Source organism: Adiantum capillus-veneris, chromosome 23 (genome assembly GCF_014529385.1).
Source record: "Adiantum capillus-veneris isolate H3 chromosome 23, ASM1452938v2, whole genome shotgun sequence".
In the NCBI taxonomy this organism is placed as follows: Eukaryota; Viridiplantae; Streptophyta; class Polypodiopsida; order Polypodiales; family Pteridaceae; genus Adiantum; species Adiantum capillus-veneris.
In genome coordinates, this window is record NC_140953.1 from 91,123,915 (window position 1) to 91,141,332 (window position 17,418).

Sequence of the window (17,418 nt, forward strand, 5' to 3'; positions counted from 1 at the left end):
TGACGTTGCATCCCCTCTGGGGAGTCTGAAATCAGCACAATATCATCAACATATAGTAACAGTGGAATCCATGTCCCTGCTAGCTGAGCCCCCCCCTGTCTCCCTGCCGCTCTACATAGTCTGAAAACTCATCCACATAATCCCAAAAAGAGTCGGGGATAGTGGGCATCCCCCTGCTTTACTCCGATAGTGGAGTGGACCATGTCAAGACATCCCTCAGTGGTGCGTATCTGTCCCATCACTGTCCTGTATAGAGCCTGAATACCCCATATCAGCTCTGTAGGCACACCCATGTCCTGTAGTCTGTGTATAAGTCTGGCTCTCGGCACTGTGTCGAAAGCTTTGCGGAAATCCACAAAGCTACAATAGATTCTCTTGCCGTGGTGTCTACCCTCCTCCATAATAGCTCTGAGTGTCAGAATCTGGTCCACTCTTATTCCCTCTCGCTCTGCCCATCTACTCAGCTCCTGCTCAAGGACGGATGCATACAACCTAGCTAATGTGTTGCCAACCATGATGGTGCGATAATTCGCGGGAATCATAGGATCTCCTGACTTGAAAATAGGCACAATCGTAGACATACTCCAGGTCTCCGGGAAGCCTTCATACATGGCTCGATAAAACATCATAGCCAGGAGCTCTGCAAGCATATCCCTGGCATGGATGAAATGCTCTGCTACTAGACCATCATGATCATGCGCTCTCCTTGTCTTCATCCTGTCACTGGCTTTCCTTACCCTCTCCGCAGTAAAGAAAGAAACTGTCTCGGATGTGTAGAGAGATGTGGCATATTCCCCCCATGTCTCAGTGGAGGTGACCGCGGGTGGTGGTGAATGCTCGTGGAATAGCCTCCATGCTTCGCCTGAGTCTTGACTTATAAATAGCTGATATAGATTCCGCTCTAGCTGAGATAGATAGGCCCTTTTCTTTTGTCGCACTAGGCGGCGAAAGATAATCCGTGACTATCGATGTGTGGTAATACCCGTGAGCACTTTCCTCTGTAGTTTGATCCTCGTCTCTTTGCACTCCTCATCATACCAACAGTTCTAGGGCATGTTCCCATATCATCTCCGTGTGGGCTGGCTGTGGGGGTATGCCTCTGATGCTGCATCATGGAGCATCTCTGTCAAAATCTGAGTGAGTTCATCTAGTGGCCGTCCCGGCTCCTTGGTGCATAGTTGCCTCTATATCTCATCCATATACACAGAATCCGTGTCCCTCATGAAGGTATATCGAGTGTGTATGGGGACCCCACCTTATGGAGCTGTGCTGAACTAAAAGGTCAGGGTGAAAGACACGATAGCATGATCAACTTCTATTCCAACTGGCCTAGTGCCCACCATGAAATCCTGAAAGAATGGGATGAGACCTGGCTGGGCCATAACATAATCCACTGTGCTCGCACCATGTCGCTGTGGAAAGCAAGTAAAACCTCCAGCTGTCGAAAATCTTTGTAGGCCATTCACAATGGCCAATCTGTGTGCGGTTCCCATTATCTATCAAGTATCTACCATACTCAGTGTTATTCCTCATCTTGTATAGTCTGGATAGACCCAGCTCTGTGACGTCTAGCTCCCGAGCATCTCTTCGGAAGTATCATAGAATATTGTCTGGTGGTGGGCAGTCCTAGCATTGAAATCCCCCTAGTATAATAATGTCCCATCCTTGGAAAAACTCCCATATGTCATTATCCAAAATAGAAAAGGGGGATTGTCCCTCTAGGTGATGCATATTACCGACGTACTAGGAGGGAAGTAAACAAATAGCAATGTAGAGGTATCTGCCCGTCTCTGCCTGAGCCTCACCCACAGTACCTAGCCTGTTCATCCTTGCGTGCTATATATATATCATTGGTTGCAGTTCCTCCCTGAATAGAACTGCCTCTCCCCCCTGAGCCCCGTCCTCGATGCTCCGATCTGGTCTCTTGTCTGCAGGCTGTCTCCCATCTATATCCCTCACCTATGGCATGGATTGTCCCGCTTGATGCATCTCAGAGTATAAAATGATGTCTCTCCCCATAAAGCTATCCTCAAAGGCCCCTACATCAAGACGGAGTGACCCATTACAATTCCAGGTTGCCATCTTTAGTGTGGTCCCATAGGTCTCGCACCGTCATGCAGGACGTCGCTCCAATATCGCCACCTTTCCATCCCTGTAAAAGGCAATCTTCCCCTTTTCCCTTGCGGCCCTTATTTTCGGCATTACTTCTTGCATATGAGCAATCTGCGAGAGGGTGAGTTCATCTCCAAGAAAGATGCCCATCTTCTTTAGAGTCGCTCTCTTCTTCAAGAAATCTTTCTTCGCTTCCATGGAGGGGAAGCGGAGAATGAGTGCCCTTTCCTTCGAGGTTTCTCCGTTGCTCCCACTTTTCTTAGTGCCCACTCTCCAAGCCCTTGTATGCGTCTGCTCGTTGACGCCCACCAAGGTCATGAGTTCTTTCACCTCTTTGTCTACATTATCTTGGTCTCTAAGGCCACATACCCTTATGTGTAAGGCCCGCACACGTCTCCTTTGCTCCTCTTCGAGTGTCGGGTTGATGATGGTTGGTGTGGGGGTGGGAGTTATTTCCTTGCCTTTCCCTTTCTTGACAATCTCGATCCATTTTTAGGCCTTTTCTGATTTCTGCTGGGTCTTTGTGATGACATCTACCCACGAGGTCGTCATTTCTTTTTGTTGCTCCCCACCTTCTTTGATGGCCCGTACTTGTTCCTTGATCATGTTAAGCTCTTCAATGACAGAGGGTTGAAGTTCTCCTTCTTCGAGGACATTCTGCGATCGCACCTCTGCAAGCTCTTTCTTGAGTAGTGTGATTTCCTCATCTTGGGCCTTCAGGCGATCTTCGAGTGTACGTATCGTGATTTCCTGTGCTGCCACACGTGCGTCAAGGCCGTTAATAGTACCTAAGAGGTGGCGGTTGATCTTTCAGATGGACTCGCTCAGTTCTTCTTTGCATTTTTGGATTGTATCCTCGACCGGGTCATCCTTGCTATTCAGCTTTCTCATAGTTGAGAGGCCGCATGCACGCACAGCGCCGCGATAGACAGATGGGGGGAAAGGGGGCGCGTGATATACTGAAGAGGGAGGAGAAGGAGCACACAACCTCTTGTAGTACATGTCCTTTTTTCTTGAACTTTGGTATATGTTTTTTCAATGAGTACACTAGGACTACATCCCCTGGTTTGAAAACTTTAGTTAGCAATTGTGAGTCAAACAATTGTTTTTGTTTTTGTTTCTGTGCGTATATATGGGCAATGGCCGCTATACGTTGTTCCTCTAGTCTTTCTAAGTCTTCGAGTCATTTTGACAACTCGTGCTTGTTCCATTCCAACTCACTTATGACTCTAAGAGTGGCAATATTGTATCTAGTCCATAGACAAAATTAAAAGGAGTTGTGTTCAAGGCCGTTTGAATGAAACTCGATAAGCCCACAAGGGAGAATGAAGATGCATTTTCCAGTCCGTTCTTCTCGAACTAACAATTTTGGTTAGTGTTACCATATACATGTGGTAGTGATGTGTGTGAACACACTAGGACCGCCGGGGCATTTTTTCCCTCTTTAGGAGGTTTTTCCCCCCGTGCATTGTATATACGCCCATCACTCTAGGGCTACCAATCTTTCCATTGCACACAAAGTAACACACTCTATAGAATCCTAAGCTGCTAGATGTGAGCTAAGCAGCTAGAGACAGTTTCACAACAAGCTCTTTGACAGCATCAGAAGCATAATTGCCTATAAAAAAGAACTCACACACCTCAACTTATAGATTGTCAAGAATGAACCTGCAATTCTAGAATGAAGTTCATAGGCTCCACAGAAAGAGGAGTGTTGGTGCTTGAACTAGCTGGTTTGATCGTTGTGCCAGATTGCACATCTGAGTCTTGACTTGGTACATCAGCATCGTAATTGGTTGTTGCTTCATCCAAGAATACTCCATCATCCCGGAAAACACTGTAGCTGCTATGTGAATGAAGTTGAACACAGTCTTTTAGCCTAAGACCATTCTGCCATTTCATGACCAAAAAAAAGTCAGAAAACCAAGGCCTGAAGCAGCTCCTACATTTTTGAATCTATTCCCAATCAGCAGTACCAAATAACAAGTTTGTTAATTTCGACTTATCCAGTGAAATTTCTGCAGGTACAAATAAATGATATGTGCCTGCAACTATATGGGCTACATCTTTCCATTAATGTGGAGGCACAAAACTGAAACGGGGTATGAATCCAAGTAAAGAAACCCTTTTTTCTATAGTTACTTTGATTTCTGCTTTAACTTTACAAGAGCTCACAGTTCTTGATTATAAGCAACACAGATTTTTACCAATGCTAGAACTAGAAGTTTCTTTATGCTTTGATGCTTGCTGTTGCACAAAGGCCCTATAAAAGAGCACAAGGCCGCCATGTTTTAGTGAACTACAGTCTGAATGCACCTCCGAGAGCATCCCTATGGCCGAACCCTACGTCTTGCCAAGCAGTTGCACTAAGCTTCTAGGCAATTAAACAAATACCTATAAGATCAGGGCATTGGATGTGCTGTTCAAGGCCACCAACTCTCTCTTGTGCAGGAGTAATCTCGCTACATCTCATACACAAGTTATAAGGGTGCCATCATAAATGGTGTTACAAGCATAGTAAAAACTATCCACTTATTTCTGAGCATGATAATCAAACAAACTGCCCTCGTTACTATCGTTTCAATCCAAACAAGTCATAACAAAAGCATCTGATACCAGTCTCCATGATTGCTAAATATTTTATGAACTTGACAAGATATTCTCTATTCAGAAAAAATGAACTTAAAATAAAGCTTTAGCTGTAAACTGCCAACAAAGGTCTATGTCCGTTTCTTAATGCATTCGCCCAAAGCTCTCTTCGCACCCAATCATTCAATTTATATGAAAACTACTCTATTTCAAGAATATCACAAAAAAAGAGGTACTACCTTGATTGTTATATTTTTGAAAACAAGCTTCTTGCCAGCACCAATAACAATAATCGGTTCACCAACTGATGATAAGGAGACACCATTTTTTTTAATATCCAGAACTAAAGTGTTTCCACACCCATCATACGTGAACACATCAATCTCAGGAAAATCCACAATAAGCCGTCGGTTGGAGGATATAGTCATCAACTCTGCCTCCTGCTTAAAGCAGGCAGTTGCCAATCTAAGGTGTTCCTGGCCTGTGAGTGGGTCATTGCAAGAATCCATATTTTCTTCTTTGCTTGTCACTGCTGCCAAAGAAGGCACAAAAAATTCTCCTACAGATAGAAGAAAATCAAGAACCACCAAAAGTCGGGGACGTTGAATTCGTATGATGAAGGCCTGTGAGTCCTGCTTCAGCTTGGCATCCATCACTAGCATTGGTGGTCGTGGGCCCATGACAGTTTCTTGAGAGGCTGACACACTGGACAATATGTTACCTTCAGTGTCTGCCATTGAGCCTAACATAAGTTGCATTTCTGGTTTTGTAGCAGGACGAAGATCCAAAATACACAATCTTGGCAGTGTTAATAGCAGCGTCGTTTCTTGCAGGGAAGTGCTCCGATAGTTCAACCACAACCCTTGTAGCTGGAATTCAAAAAAGCTAGTCAATATCTACATTCAGCGGTCAAAGTTTTATAATCCGTATCTGTCATAAATCAAGTAGAATAGCTCTCCAAGCTGGACTCTCTTTTAACAATGCAAAGAACACACTCAAGTCCATTTCTGCTCAGCATTTTCCAAGTAATTTTTTGTGGCTATCTGTACCTTACATTATCATGAGCATACACACTTTTCTCACAATGGCTGTGCAACTGTTGACAACAATTGAGAAGTTGCTCGCTACTGCGGCTCGCCCCCCCCTTGCTGCGCCATCGCTACTACCTCCCCCCCCCCCCCCCCCCCCCCCCTACACTGTCCCCCCACCCCCTTCAGCCCCTGCGCGTTGCCCCTCAGTCCTCCCGCTGCCCCCCCCCCTGTCTGCGCGCTGCCCCAAAGGCTGCCCGCAGCCCGCTGCCCTCCTCTCGCTTGCCTTCCCCACTCCATCCCCCCGCTCGCTGCTGCTTGTGCACGCGCACATTACACGGCTGCCCTCTTCGCCCTCGCCGTCCCCTATCCTCTCCGCTCCCGAAGGCCCTCTGCACCTGGCTCGGCAGCACTTTCTCTTCGGAAAAGTGCCTGGCTGACTTGTTTGCAGGTTTTTTCTTCACCGCCCGTTTCTTCGACTCAGCAGTAGACACAGATGGAGGCTCCAGCTTCACCACAGAGGGACTCGCCTGAAGCCCCCTCGCCCGACCCCGCTGGGCCCACCATTCGACTTGCTCTCTCGCCGACAGAGCAAGCGACCTTGTCGCAGAGGTAGAACGCTTGCAGGCGACTTCTGTCATCTGCAAGGTTCTCGGCACTCGTCCTAGCAGAGGAGAGCTGCGAGACCTGCTCCAGGCCCGCCTCCTCGCAGAGGTGGGCAAGATCTTGGATGTCCAGATTCTCGGACGGGGGTACTACCAGATTGAGTTCGAGACCTCCGAGATGGCCTCCAAGGTCATTGCTATGAGTCCACTGGCCATCCGAGCATCATGCGCCCACTTTCGACAGTGGCCACATGGTTTTGACCCGACTTCGGATGTGCTAGTAGAGGAGGCGGACATCCCCATCTCAGTCTGCTTTCCGGGTTTACGGAGGGAGTACCTTCCACTTCTCTCCAGGATTGGCTCCGCCATCGGGACTGTCCTGAAGACACCTCGTACGGCAGCATCAGTAGCCGCCAAGGCGGCTGGCATCCCTTCAGTTCGAGTTTTGGTCAGAGATACCCACACGCTCCCGAAGGTCATCCTTCTGCCTCGGGTGAGTGGGGGTTGGTTTAGGCAGAGTGTGGAGTACTCGGGTCTCCCGAACCAGTGCTTCATTTGCAGACAGATGGGCCACCTAGCAAAGGCCTGTCCACCGAGAGACCACGACCCGCACCTCAGCCTCAGCCCCAGCTTGCCAAGGCTGGGCCGCAGCCACAGCCAGCGGCACAGCGCACAAATTCAGCGCCACCCTCCGAGCCTGGGGCTCCAACGGAATAGGGGTGGCAGCAGCCCGTGGCCGTCGACGCGAGGGGCCACAGCGACAGCCTGGCACTCAGAGTGGCCCTCAGGTGCCTACTCAGCAGCAGTGGGTTTCCCACGGGGAACCGCTTTGGTCCTCTTGAGCAGGAGGAGCCTCCACCTCCGCTTCACCCTCGCCAGCCGCTCCGCCTTCCGATCCCCCTCCTCCTCATCCCCCCCCCCCCCCCCCCCCCCCCCCCCCCCCCCCCCCCCCCCTCTCTGCTCCCGCTCACTCTCCCCCACCTCGCCCCCCCCATGTCTCTGTCGCCCCACCCCGCTTCTCTCCCCCCCCCCCCCCCCCCCCCCCCCCCCCCCCCCAGCCCCTTCTCCCCCCCTCCTACTTCAGTACCACAGTCGGCTCAGGAGACTGGTCCCTCGCCGGCGGCTAGGAGATCTCTTGGCAGCGCCTTTGCCACGAGTCGCCTAGCGAGAGAGGGTCAGCCCTTCATGCGGCCCCGTCTGCAGATTCAAACATCTTCTCTTGCAGCTATCCCTCGTGGTCTGACGGGCATTGACCTCCGACGCCGCTGGGATTTCTTCGATTACGGGTTCACTCACTTTGCTTCAGAGTAGACCACAAGGCAGTCTGCTTCAGAGTCCACGCTTTGTTCCTCGCCGCTAGGGGGACAGAGGTCTTGGACTCAGCAGTTGGTTTCTCCTTCCCCCTCTGTGGTAGGACTAAGACAGACTGGTCCCTCGACTCAGTGGTGGGATGGTTGCATACACAGGTTCTCGAGTTCTCTCACCACATGGGAGAACTTGGCATTACAGATTTGCAGCAGACTTTGTGGCCACTGGCCAAGTTTGCGGTGACACCCCCAGACTCAGCAGGATGTAGACACATTGTGGTGTGCTTTTTTGCTGATACGCAGTGTTTGCCTTGCTATGTATACATTCATGAGGACTCCTGGACAGAGGAGCTTGCTTTACGCACGGCTCGCTCTGCTTGGGCTTGGACCAGGCACTCACTGCAGTCTCGCCTATCTAAAGGACGCTCGGATGCGGATTACTCCCCATCCAAGCCAGCCTCGAAGATAGCTCGTCTTGTTGCTGCGGCAGCATCTGTTCTCTCTCGCTCCCCATGAGGATCGTCTCGTGGAACGTGCAAAGACTAGGTGGGCCCGAGTTTCAGCGACAGCGGGGCCGATTGCGTCAGGAGCTTCAACGTTGCCTTGTGGGAGGAGAGATTGATCTCCTTATGCTTCAGGAGCACCATTTGTCTGAGAGCCGCATTCGGCGATGTGGTCAGATTTTGCGTGGACGCTATGATACCTTTTGGTCAGCTGCTTTTGGACCTGCAGGCATCCAGGGTGGGGTATGTATGACTATTGCGGACTCATTGCAGCAGGCCATTGTGGGCAGAGGGATTATTGTGCCAGGCAGGGCTCAGTGGATTACTATGCAAGTTCAGGGTGGCCTTGTGGGTTTCCTGAACATCTATGCGCCCAATGTGGTCAGTGCTCTGTTGAGTTTTGGTCATAGATTGTTGAGTCTTTGCCACAGGTTGACCAGTGGTGTGTAGGAGGGGACTTCAACATGTTGGAGGACCCTTCTGACAGGATCGGAGGCAGCCATGCTACTGTGCATGGAGTCGAGTTAGCAGCTTGGGAGAGGTTGTGTATGACTTTGAGGGTCTCGGATACATGGCAGCATTCTGGCTTTGTGAGGCCTCCAGCGAGTCTTGCCTTCTCTAGATCGGACCGCAGAGTGGGAGGAGTGAATCTATCGCGCATAGATCGCTTCTACACTAGTGACCACTTCAGTGACTTGGGGGGATCAGTCGGCATCCTGGCAGGGACATCCTTCTCGGACCATGCACCAGTGATCCTCACAGTGGCAGACAGGCAGAGGAGTGGGAGCACGATGCTTCGCATCCCAGAGCGGGTCTTGTTGAACTCAGCACTCAGAGAGAGGGTCGAGGCTCTATGGACAGAGGGCATGGACAGCCAGGCTCCACATGCAGACAAAGTGGCCTCAGGCCTAGCTCAACTTAGCCACTTCTTTCTCCAGCAGTCTCTGGCTCGACGGGCTGCAGCGAGAGAGGAGGAGCAGCGTCTCAGACGAGGCATTGCTTCACTACAAAGGATGCAGGAGCAGCATCCAGACAGTCCATGGTTGGAGGAGCAATTACAGCAGGCTCGACAGGAGCTTGCTTGCACAGAGGAGAGGCGCCATGAGTTTGCCTTTCACCGACAGGCATCTCAGTGGACTCAGGTGGGTGACAGAGTGACAGTTGCTTTTTTTGAGACAGTGGGACCTCGGCACTCGCATGCCAAGGTCAATCAGTTGAGGAGACCCGATGGGTCAGTTGTTTTTGAGCTAGAGGATATGCGTGCAGTTGCTACCGACTTTTACCGTGAGCTACTGTCGGCTGAGCCCGAGTCAGAGAGACAGGATGCATGCAGGGAGCAGGTTTGGGCACAGATGCCTTGTCTTGTGACTGAGGAGATGCGCCAGAGGCTAGAGATACCTCTTCAGCTTGAGGAGCTGCACACGGCTCTTACGACCCTCCCTCGTGGTAGCTGTCCAGGTGAGGATGGGCCGACTCCCAGCTTCTTCTTGGAGTACTGGGACTTGCTTTGGCCCAGATCTTTGTAGTGCCTTTCAGTACATTCTGCACACAGGAGTGATGCCGGATAGCATGAGCGAGGGCCTGATTTACCTCATTCCAAAGGAGGGTGGCTCCTTGGATGAGATTCGACAGTGGCGCCCCATCACCATTCTCAACTCAGCCTACAAAATTCTTGCCAAGGCTTTGAGTTTGAGGATTCAGCTACTTTTGGAGAACCTTATACATGGGACTCAGACAGGTTTTGTCAAGGACCGCAGTATCCTTGACAACATCTTCACTTTTTGGGAGGCTTCTGCCCTTGCACGGCTCCGTGGGGAGGACCTTGTGATTCTTCTTCTCGATTTTGAGAAGGCATACGACAGAGTTGGCTGGGACTTTCTAGAGGGTACGCTTCGCAGGATGGGCTTCTAAGATGCTTGGATCAGAGGGGTGTCAGCTTTGTACAGACAGGCTCACAGTCAGGTGCTGTTGGCAGGAGGTAGAGGTGAGCGCTTCATGCTCACACGTTCGGTCAGACAGGGCTGTCCTCTTGCCCCTTTTCTCTTTCTGTTCTATGCAGAGGCGATGAGCAGATTTTTGGTGTCACAGCAGGTTGATTTGAGAGGCTTAGCACTCCCTATACGGGGAGATGAGCTTCTGGACGCTGAGTTTGCCGACCACTCAGCCTTGTACTTAGAGGGCCAGGAGGCCAATCTACACAGATGTGAGCAGGCTTTGGAGACCTTCTGCTGTGCATCGGGCGCATTGATCAACTGGAGAAAGACAGTGGCTTTCTCGGTTGGCAGTGCTCCTGTGCCAGATTGGATGCCAGGAGAGGGTTTCAGGTGGATTCCTCCAGGGACTGCAGTTCGGTACTTGGGTTGTCAGGTTGGTCTAGACTTGTCCCCCGAGCAGCAGATTGCTCCTCTTCTCCTGTCCATCAGCAGAAAACTGTTACATTGGAGCTCAGCACGACTTTCGCTGGCTGGTATAGTAGTAGTTGCCAACCAGGTGTTGTTGGCGACTATGTGGTACATCACTTCTTGCTGGATCTTCTCGAGTTCTTGTATCAGCCAGGTAGAGAGGCTGATCAGGAACTTCCTTTGGTCAGGTCGCGATACTCAGGTTGCCCGAGCCAAGGTGGCTTGGTCGCGGTCATCACACTTCCTTCTTCTCAAGGAGGGCTTGGGATCATTGATCCTGCACAGCAGAGCAGAGCCCTTCTTGGGAAGTTTGTCGTCAGAGGACTTCTTCCAGGCAAGGAACCCTGGAAGGAATTCTTGTTGCAGAGGCTTCGTGCCAGGGTGCCTCAATCAGGAGGCCCTTGGCAACCTTCGGCCAAATGGATCTTTTCAGAACTGCGCCGAGTTGGTTTGAGCAGGAGACTGGAGGACAGATTCACTGTGAGTTTGCTTCAATCTTGGGAGCTCTTACGGCGTGGCCTAGAGCAGAGACAGTCGACGTGCACGGAGGAGCGCCTACGGCAGCCCCTCGTCTGGAACCCAATGGTTAGCACTCAGAGAGGCCACTTGGTTGGGAGTCGGCCTCATGTTTCTTGGGGTCCCATGGCGGCACGTCTAGCGCGTTCTCTAGGTGACTGGCTAGAGTTCACAGGTTTGTCACAGGAGGTGCAGGCTGTCCAGTTGCAGGGCATGAGAGGGGTACAGAGCATGTGTCAGGACATCTCAGAGTCAATTCTAGCTGAGTGGCTCACGCCTCTCGAACCAGTAGCACCTCGGTGGATGGGAGCCTTCACACGACTGGAGGTTCTCATTTCAGTCAGGGCTTGCTCAGAGACTGTCCCAGCCCTGTTCTTCGAGCTTCAGGGTGGGGGACGATTACAACGAGTTGCAATAGAGGCCCTGCAGGTAGCAGAGTGCTGTTTCCAAAGGATCCGAGTTGTGGGCATCTCTGGGAGGACTTGCGTCATAGACCCTGACCCAGCAGCTCTTGAAACTGGACACTGGAGGCTATGGGCTTGGGAGTGTTGTCCACTGGCACGAGTACAGTGGGATCCTGGTGAGTGGCTATGGAGGAACCCCTTCTCTTCTGCCGACCGCCCAGGAGTCCCCTTCTTTCAGTACACTGTTCAGCTTGGACATCATATACTTGCAGCACAGAGAGAGGCCCGCCCCGCTGTAGCACGTCATTGGCAGGAGGAGGGCCTCACAGTCGAGTTCTTGGCAGCTTTTTGGCAGAGGCTGTGGGACTCCAGACAGCCGAGGCGAGTCACCTTGTTCCAGTGGCTGGTTGCACACGGAGCCACAGCAGTAGGGAGCTGGCTGGTGCATAGTGGTCTCTCGGCCGCATGTGCAGCCTGTGACCAGTTGGTGGAGAGTCAGCGTCACTGTCTTTGGGACTGTCCCTCGGCCCAGCACGTGTGGCTACGTGTTCTTCGGCTGATGCCTGGCCTTTCCACGGCTCGACAGTACACTTGGGGGGCAGCGGCTTGGTCCATCCTCACGGGCCCAGCACTTCAGTTTGAGCTATCTTCCACCAGCAGGATGATAGTGATACAGGGGGGGCGACCTACACTCCAGCCTGCTACAGAGATTACTCCACAGGAGTGGTGCAGTGAGAGAGAGGAGTGTTGGGAGCTCATCAGCGGCCTAGCTCTCTGATTCATCTGGCGGGCCCGCTGTTTCCGCATCTTTGAGGCTCGTCCTGTGCCACCAGCAGAGACTGTTCGTGACTTTTGGCTAGAGCTGATCCATACTCTCAGAGGACAGCTTGAGGGACTACAGGGCATCTCCGACCACATGCGGGAGCGCCGCGAGGCTTTTCTTCGACTCTGGCACCCTGGGCCTTTCAGTGACAAATATAGCGTTCTGTACAATGAAGGAGCCCTACAAACAAAAGAGGGTTATCATCAATCCAATGCTACAATATAGTCCGTAACTCCTCCTATGGTACTTCTTAAGGTGCCCTAAGCTCACAATGGTGCTCACGCCCAAAGCTAATAACTCTGAGCCTACTCTACCAGGACGATCGACCAAGCCTGCCCCACTCTGTCGGTCACTCTAAAGTGCCCTCTGAAAAACAAAGGTGCTATAGATGCTATCATCTGCTCTGTAAAAGTGACTCAAAGAGAAGAAAGGATAGCAAACCATACACAACCCTGCAACAATGTTTAATACAAAACTTCAAAGGGAAATGGCCCCTTCCAAAAGGTGTTCCCATACATTTCCATAACACCTGCAAACTATGACAGTAACATAATATATACCACCTTGTCATCCTCCTTGTAAGACCGATATGGCTGGACCAAGCTCTGGTAGCAGAAATGAGCACTTTGTGACCCATTTGTCGAAAAAAATGTGCTAATACAGAAACGGGCAGCGGGACACCATGCAATGGAAATGTGCGTAGCTTGGAGACCAGTGATTTTTTAATTCACATTGGACAAAGTATCTGCTTGCAACCCTCTAGCCTATACGCCCTTAAATACACAGATGCAAGCGTCTTACCTATAAGGAAGTAACTTCAGACATGGAAAAAAAAAAAGGAAAGCTTGAGATCAGCAAAAACAATACTTCAATGTGGATCAGATAGGATCAATCTTACTCTAGCAGAATGTGCTAATTATGGAAGAAGGAAATTAGCTTCACCTCTATTCGCCCAAGAGGGAATTCCCTCTCCAACCCATTGTAGAGCTCTAGTTCAGCACATTGAACTTCTACATTCACACGAACAGTTGTCCAAGTTTTACTTTGCCTCAAGTTCTTATCCTCATCAGACTCAGTTCTGTAGAATCCAGCTATTTCTGATGTATTCATAGCATCATCACTCGTAGGAGTTGCAGAATTTCTAAAATCTGGCGGCAAGTCGGGAACCTCTGCAATGTTTGATGAAGCACAGCCAGAGATCACCAAGTATTCCTTGTCTGAAAGAATCCCTTTCAGCATTTGAACCTGCAAAAACAGAAATATTACAGATCAGAAACTTATTGTCCACAGATAGACTTGTATCCTCTTTTAGACTTTAGTACCCAGACATGGTATCAGATTCACCTGTTGTAACGGTTTGCTCTCATACGTCATTTTGGCCTCCTTTATACATGGTCTGTGGGATACAAATAATTGCCGATACACTAGATTGGCCCTCGAATCCTCTCGACAGTTAGCAATGAAAGGGGATACATCATGCTGGTATGCGCAACTGTCTTCGTGGTTTCAGAGACACGGGTTCAGTATGGAAAGATTACACCCCTTCCAATACTCTCTTGAGGCTCCATCACTGGCAATCACACGAACGGAGATTAATAAAATCATCCGCCAGGATCTTATACAGTTGGACACTAAGAGGACATGGGTAGACCCTACACAAGAATTGGGCACGAAGATGGCCGACTACAAAGAAAACTTCCTACAGCTATCTGAAGATGGTTTTGTGATTCGCCCGAACTACATGGATACCCACCTGTCTCATGGTTTGAGATGTGCTATTGGTCAGATTCGTACATCCTCACACCAACTGGAAATTGAATTTGGCAGATTTAGGGGAATCCCACCTGAGAGCAAACTTTGCAAGTTATGCGGAATGGAGCCGGAGACAGAATTACACTACATATGCCATTGCACCGTATACTATGAGATACGTGGGCGTTTACATTGCCTATTTAAAGAAGGCTTTGGACCTCTAGATAGAGTCATGCAATACCAAGATCAAAAGTGCCTAGGCCTGTACCTACTGGAACTACATCGGCACAGGGATAATCTAATGAGAAGACAAAGAGCACTACAACCTCAGAGGCAGATCACAGATTTCTTCGGATCACAGCAAGGATGGAAAGAGGAGGAGGAGGCCAGCAGCGAGCACAAAGGAATACCCACATTCATACCAAAGGCACCCTCATTGACAGGGCGACTGAGCTTAGGAAATCAAGACGACCACGATTGAGATGCTTCACCGGAGGAGACTACAACAAAGGATTAGAAGCATTCTCGCCAGACACCCAGAATGCTCCTAAGAAGTTTATCTCACACTTTGTATGTAGTTTTTCGCATTTATTCTCACAATCTCACACTTTTCAGACCTTGTACCAGATTCACCACTTTTGTATCAGTTTGGTCTCATAGGTCCCTCTGGCCTTTGGAAGACGTTAATATAACATTTCATTTCATCTCATCTCATCTCATCTCTCTCTCTCTCTCTCTCTCTCTCTCTCTCTCTCTCTCTCTCTCTCTCTCTCTCTCTCTCTCTCTCTCTCTCAGATGACCTCACCCTCTCGCAGATTGCTCATATGCAAGAAGTAATGCCGGAAATAAGAGCCGCAAGGGAAAAGGGGAAGATTGCCTTTTACAGGGATGGAAAGGTGGTGATATTGGAGCGACGTCCTGCATGACGGTGCGAGACCTATGGGACCACACTAAACATGGCAACCAAGAATTGAAACGGGTCACTCCGTCTTGATGTAGGGGCCTTTGAGGATAGCTTTATGGGGAGACATCATTTTATACTCTCAGACACATCAAGCACTGGGATAATCCATGCCACAGGTGAGTGGATATAGATGGGAGACAGCCTGCAAACAAGAGACCAGATCGGAGCATCGAGGACGGGGCTCAGGGGGAGTGGCAGTTCTATTCAGGGAGGAACTGCAACCAATGATATATATAGCACGCAGGGATGAACAGGCTAGGTACATGTGGGTGAGGCTCAGGGCAGAGACGGGCAGATACCTCACATTGCTATTTGTTACTTCCCTCCTAGTACGTCAGTATATGCATCACCTAGAGGACAATCCCCCTTTTCTATTTTGGATAATGGCATATGGGAGTTTTCCAAGGATGGGGACATTATCATACTAGGGGATTTCAATGCTAGGACTGCCCACCACCAGACAATATTCTATGATACTTCCGAAGAGATGCTCAGGGAGCTAGACGTCACAGAGATGGGTCTATCCATACTATCACAAGATGAGGAATACACTGAGTATGGTAGATACTTGATAGATATGGGAACCGCACACAGATTGGCCATTGTGAATGGCCTACAAAGATTTTCGACAGCTGGAGGTTTTACTTGCTTTCCACACCGACATGGTGCGAGCACAGTGGATTATGTTATGGCCCAGCCACGTCTCATCCCATTCTTTCAAGATTTCATGGTGGGCACTAGGCCAGTTGGAATAGAAGTTGATCATGCTATCGTGTCTTTCACCCTGACCTTTCAGTTCAGCACAGCTCTATTAGGTGGGGTCCCCATACACACTCGATATACCTTCATGAGGGAGACGGATTCTGTGTATATGGATGAGATATACAGGCAGCTATGCACCAAGGAGCCGGGACGGCCACTAGATGAACTCACTCAGATTTTGACAGAGACGCTCCATGATGCAGCATCAGAGGCATACCCGCACAGCCAGCCCACACGGAGATGATATGGGAACATGCCCTAGAACAGTTGGTATGATGAGGAGTGCAAAGAGACGAGGATCAAACTACAAAGGGAAGTGCTCACGGGTATTATCACACATCGATAGTCACGGATTATCTTTCGCCGCCTAGTGCGACAAAAGAAAAGGGCCTATCTATCTCAGCTAGAGCGGAATCTATATCAGCTATTTATAAGTCAGGACTCAGGCGAAGCATGGAGGCTATTCCACGAGCATTCACCACCACCCGCGGTCACCTCCACTGAGACATGGGGGGAATATGCCACATCTCTCTACACAGCATCAGGGCAACCACCTCTATTGGGCCCACTAGAGACATGCCCAGAGACATGTTCTTTCTTTACTGTCGAGAGGGTAAGGAAAGCCATTGACAGGATGAAGACAAGGAGAGCGCATGATCATGATGGTCTCGTAGCAGAGCACTTCATCCATGCCAAGGATATGCTTGCAGAGCTCCTGGCTATGATGTTTAATCGAGCCATGTATGAAGGCGTCCCGGAGACTTGGAGTATGTCTACGATTGTGCCTATTTTCAAGTCAGGAGATCCCATGATTCCCGCGAATTATCGCACCATCATGGTTGGCCACACATTAGCTAGGTTGTATGCATCTGTCCTTGAGGAAGACCCGAGTAGATGGGCAGAACGAGAGGGAATAAGAGCACCAGGGCAAGCAGGTTTCAGGAGAGGTTTCTCCACTCTTGACCAGATTCTGACACTCAGAGCTATTATTGAGGAGGGTAGACACCATGGCAAGAGAATCTTTTGTAGCTTTGTGGATCTCCGCAAAGCTTTTGACACGGTGCCGAGAGCCAGACTTATACACAGACTACAGGACATGGGTGTGCCTACAGAGCTGATATGGGGTATTCTGGCTCTATACAGGACAGTGATGGGACGGGTACACACCACTGAGGGAATGTCTGACATGGTCCACTCCACTATTGGAGTAAAGCATGGATGCCCACTATCCCCGACTCTTTTTGGGATGTATGTCGACGAGTTTTCAGACTATGTTGAGCGGCAGGGAGACAGCGGGGCTCAGCTAGCAGGGACATGGATTCCGTTGTTACTATATGCTGATGATATTGTGCTGATTTCAGAGTCCCCAGAGGGGATGCAGCATCATTTGGATGCTCTGCATACATTTGCTCGCGACAGTGGATTGTCGATCAATCTGGGAACAACCAAGGTTATGGTGTTCAACACCACACCACAATGGGTCAGGAGGTTGGCACCCACATTTATGTATGGCCAGGAGACTGTGGAGTACACAGATGCATATACCTATCTTGGGGTAGTATTCAGTGGACCGGGTGTTTTCACTAAGGAGAGCATCAGAGACTAGACTGACGAGAGCGTAAGCAGCTTTGGGAGGACTGGAGAGGATGTG

General features: G+C 50.0%; 1 protein-coding gene across 5 annotated transcripts in view; it reads right to left on the reverse strand.

Annotated features, from left to right (window-relative positions):
- Positions 1-17,418, reverse strand: part of LOC147428159 (calcium-dependent lipid-binding family protein) — a 176,276-nt gene that overhangs the window by 80,045 nt on the left and 78,813 nt on the right. For 4 of the 5 annotated variants that reach the window (XM_086496601.1, XM_086496600.1, XM_086496599.1 and 1 more), the window contains exons 33-35: positions 13,232-13,534; positions 4,941-5,570; positions 3,781-4,002 (exon numbers count right to left, since the gene is read on the reverse strand). In XM_086496601.1, coding sequence (XP_086352727.1) covers positions 3,781-4,002; positions 4,941-5,570; positions 13,232-13,534 — 1,155 coding nt within the window. The remainder of the gene's footprint in view (positions 1-3,780; positions 4,003-4,940; positions 5,571-13,231; positions 13,535-17,418) is intronic. The other variant, XM_086496602.1, reaches the window with a different exon arrangement.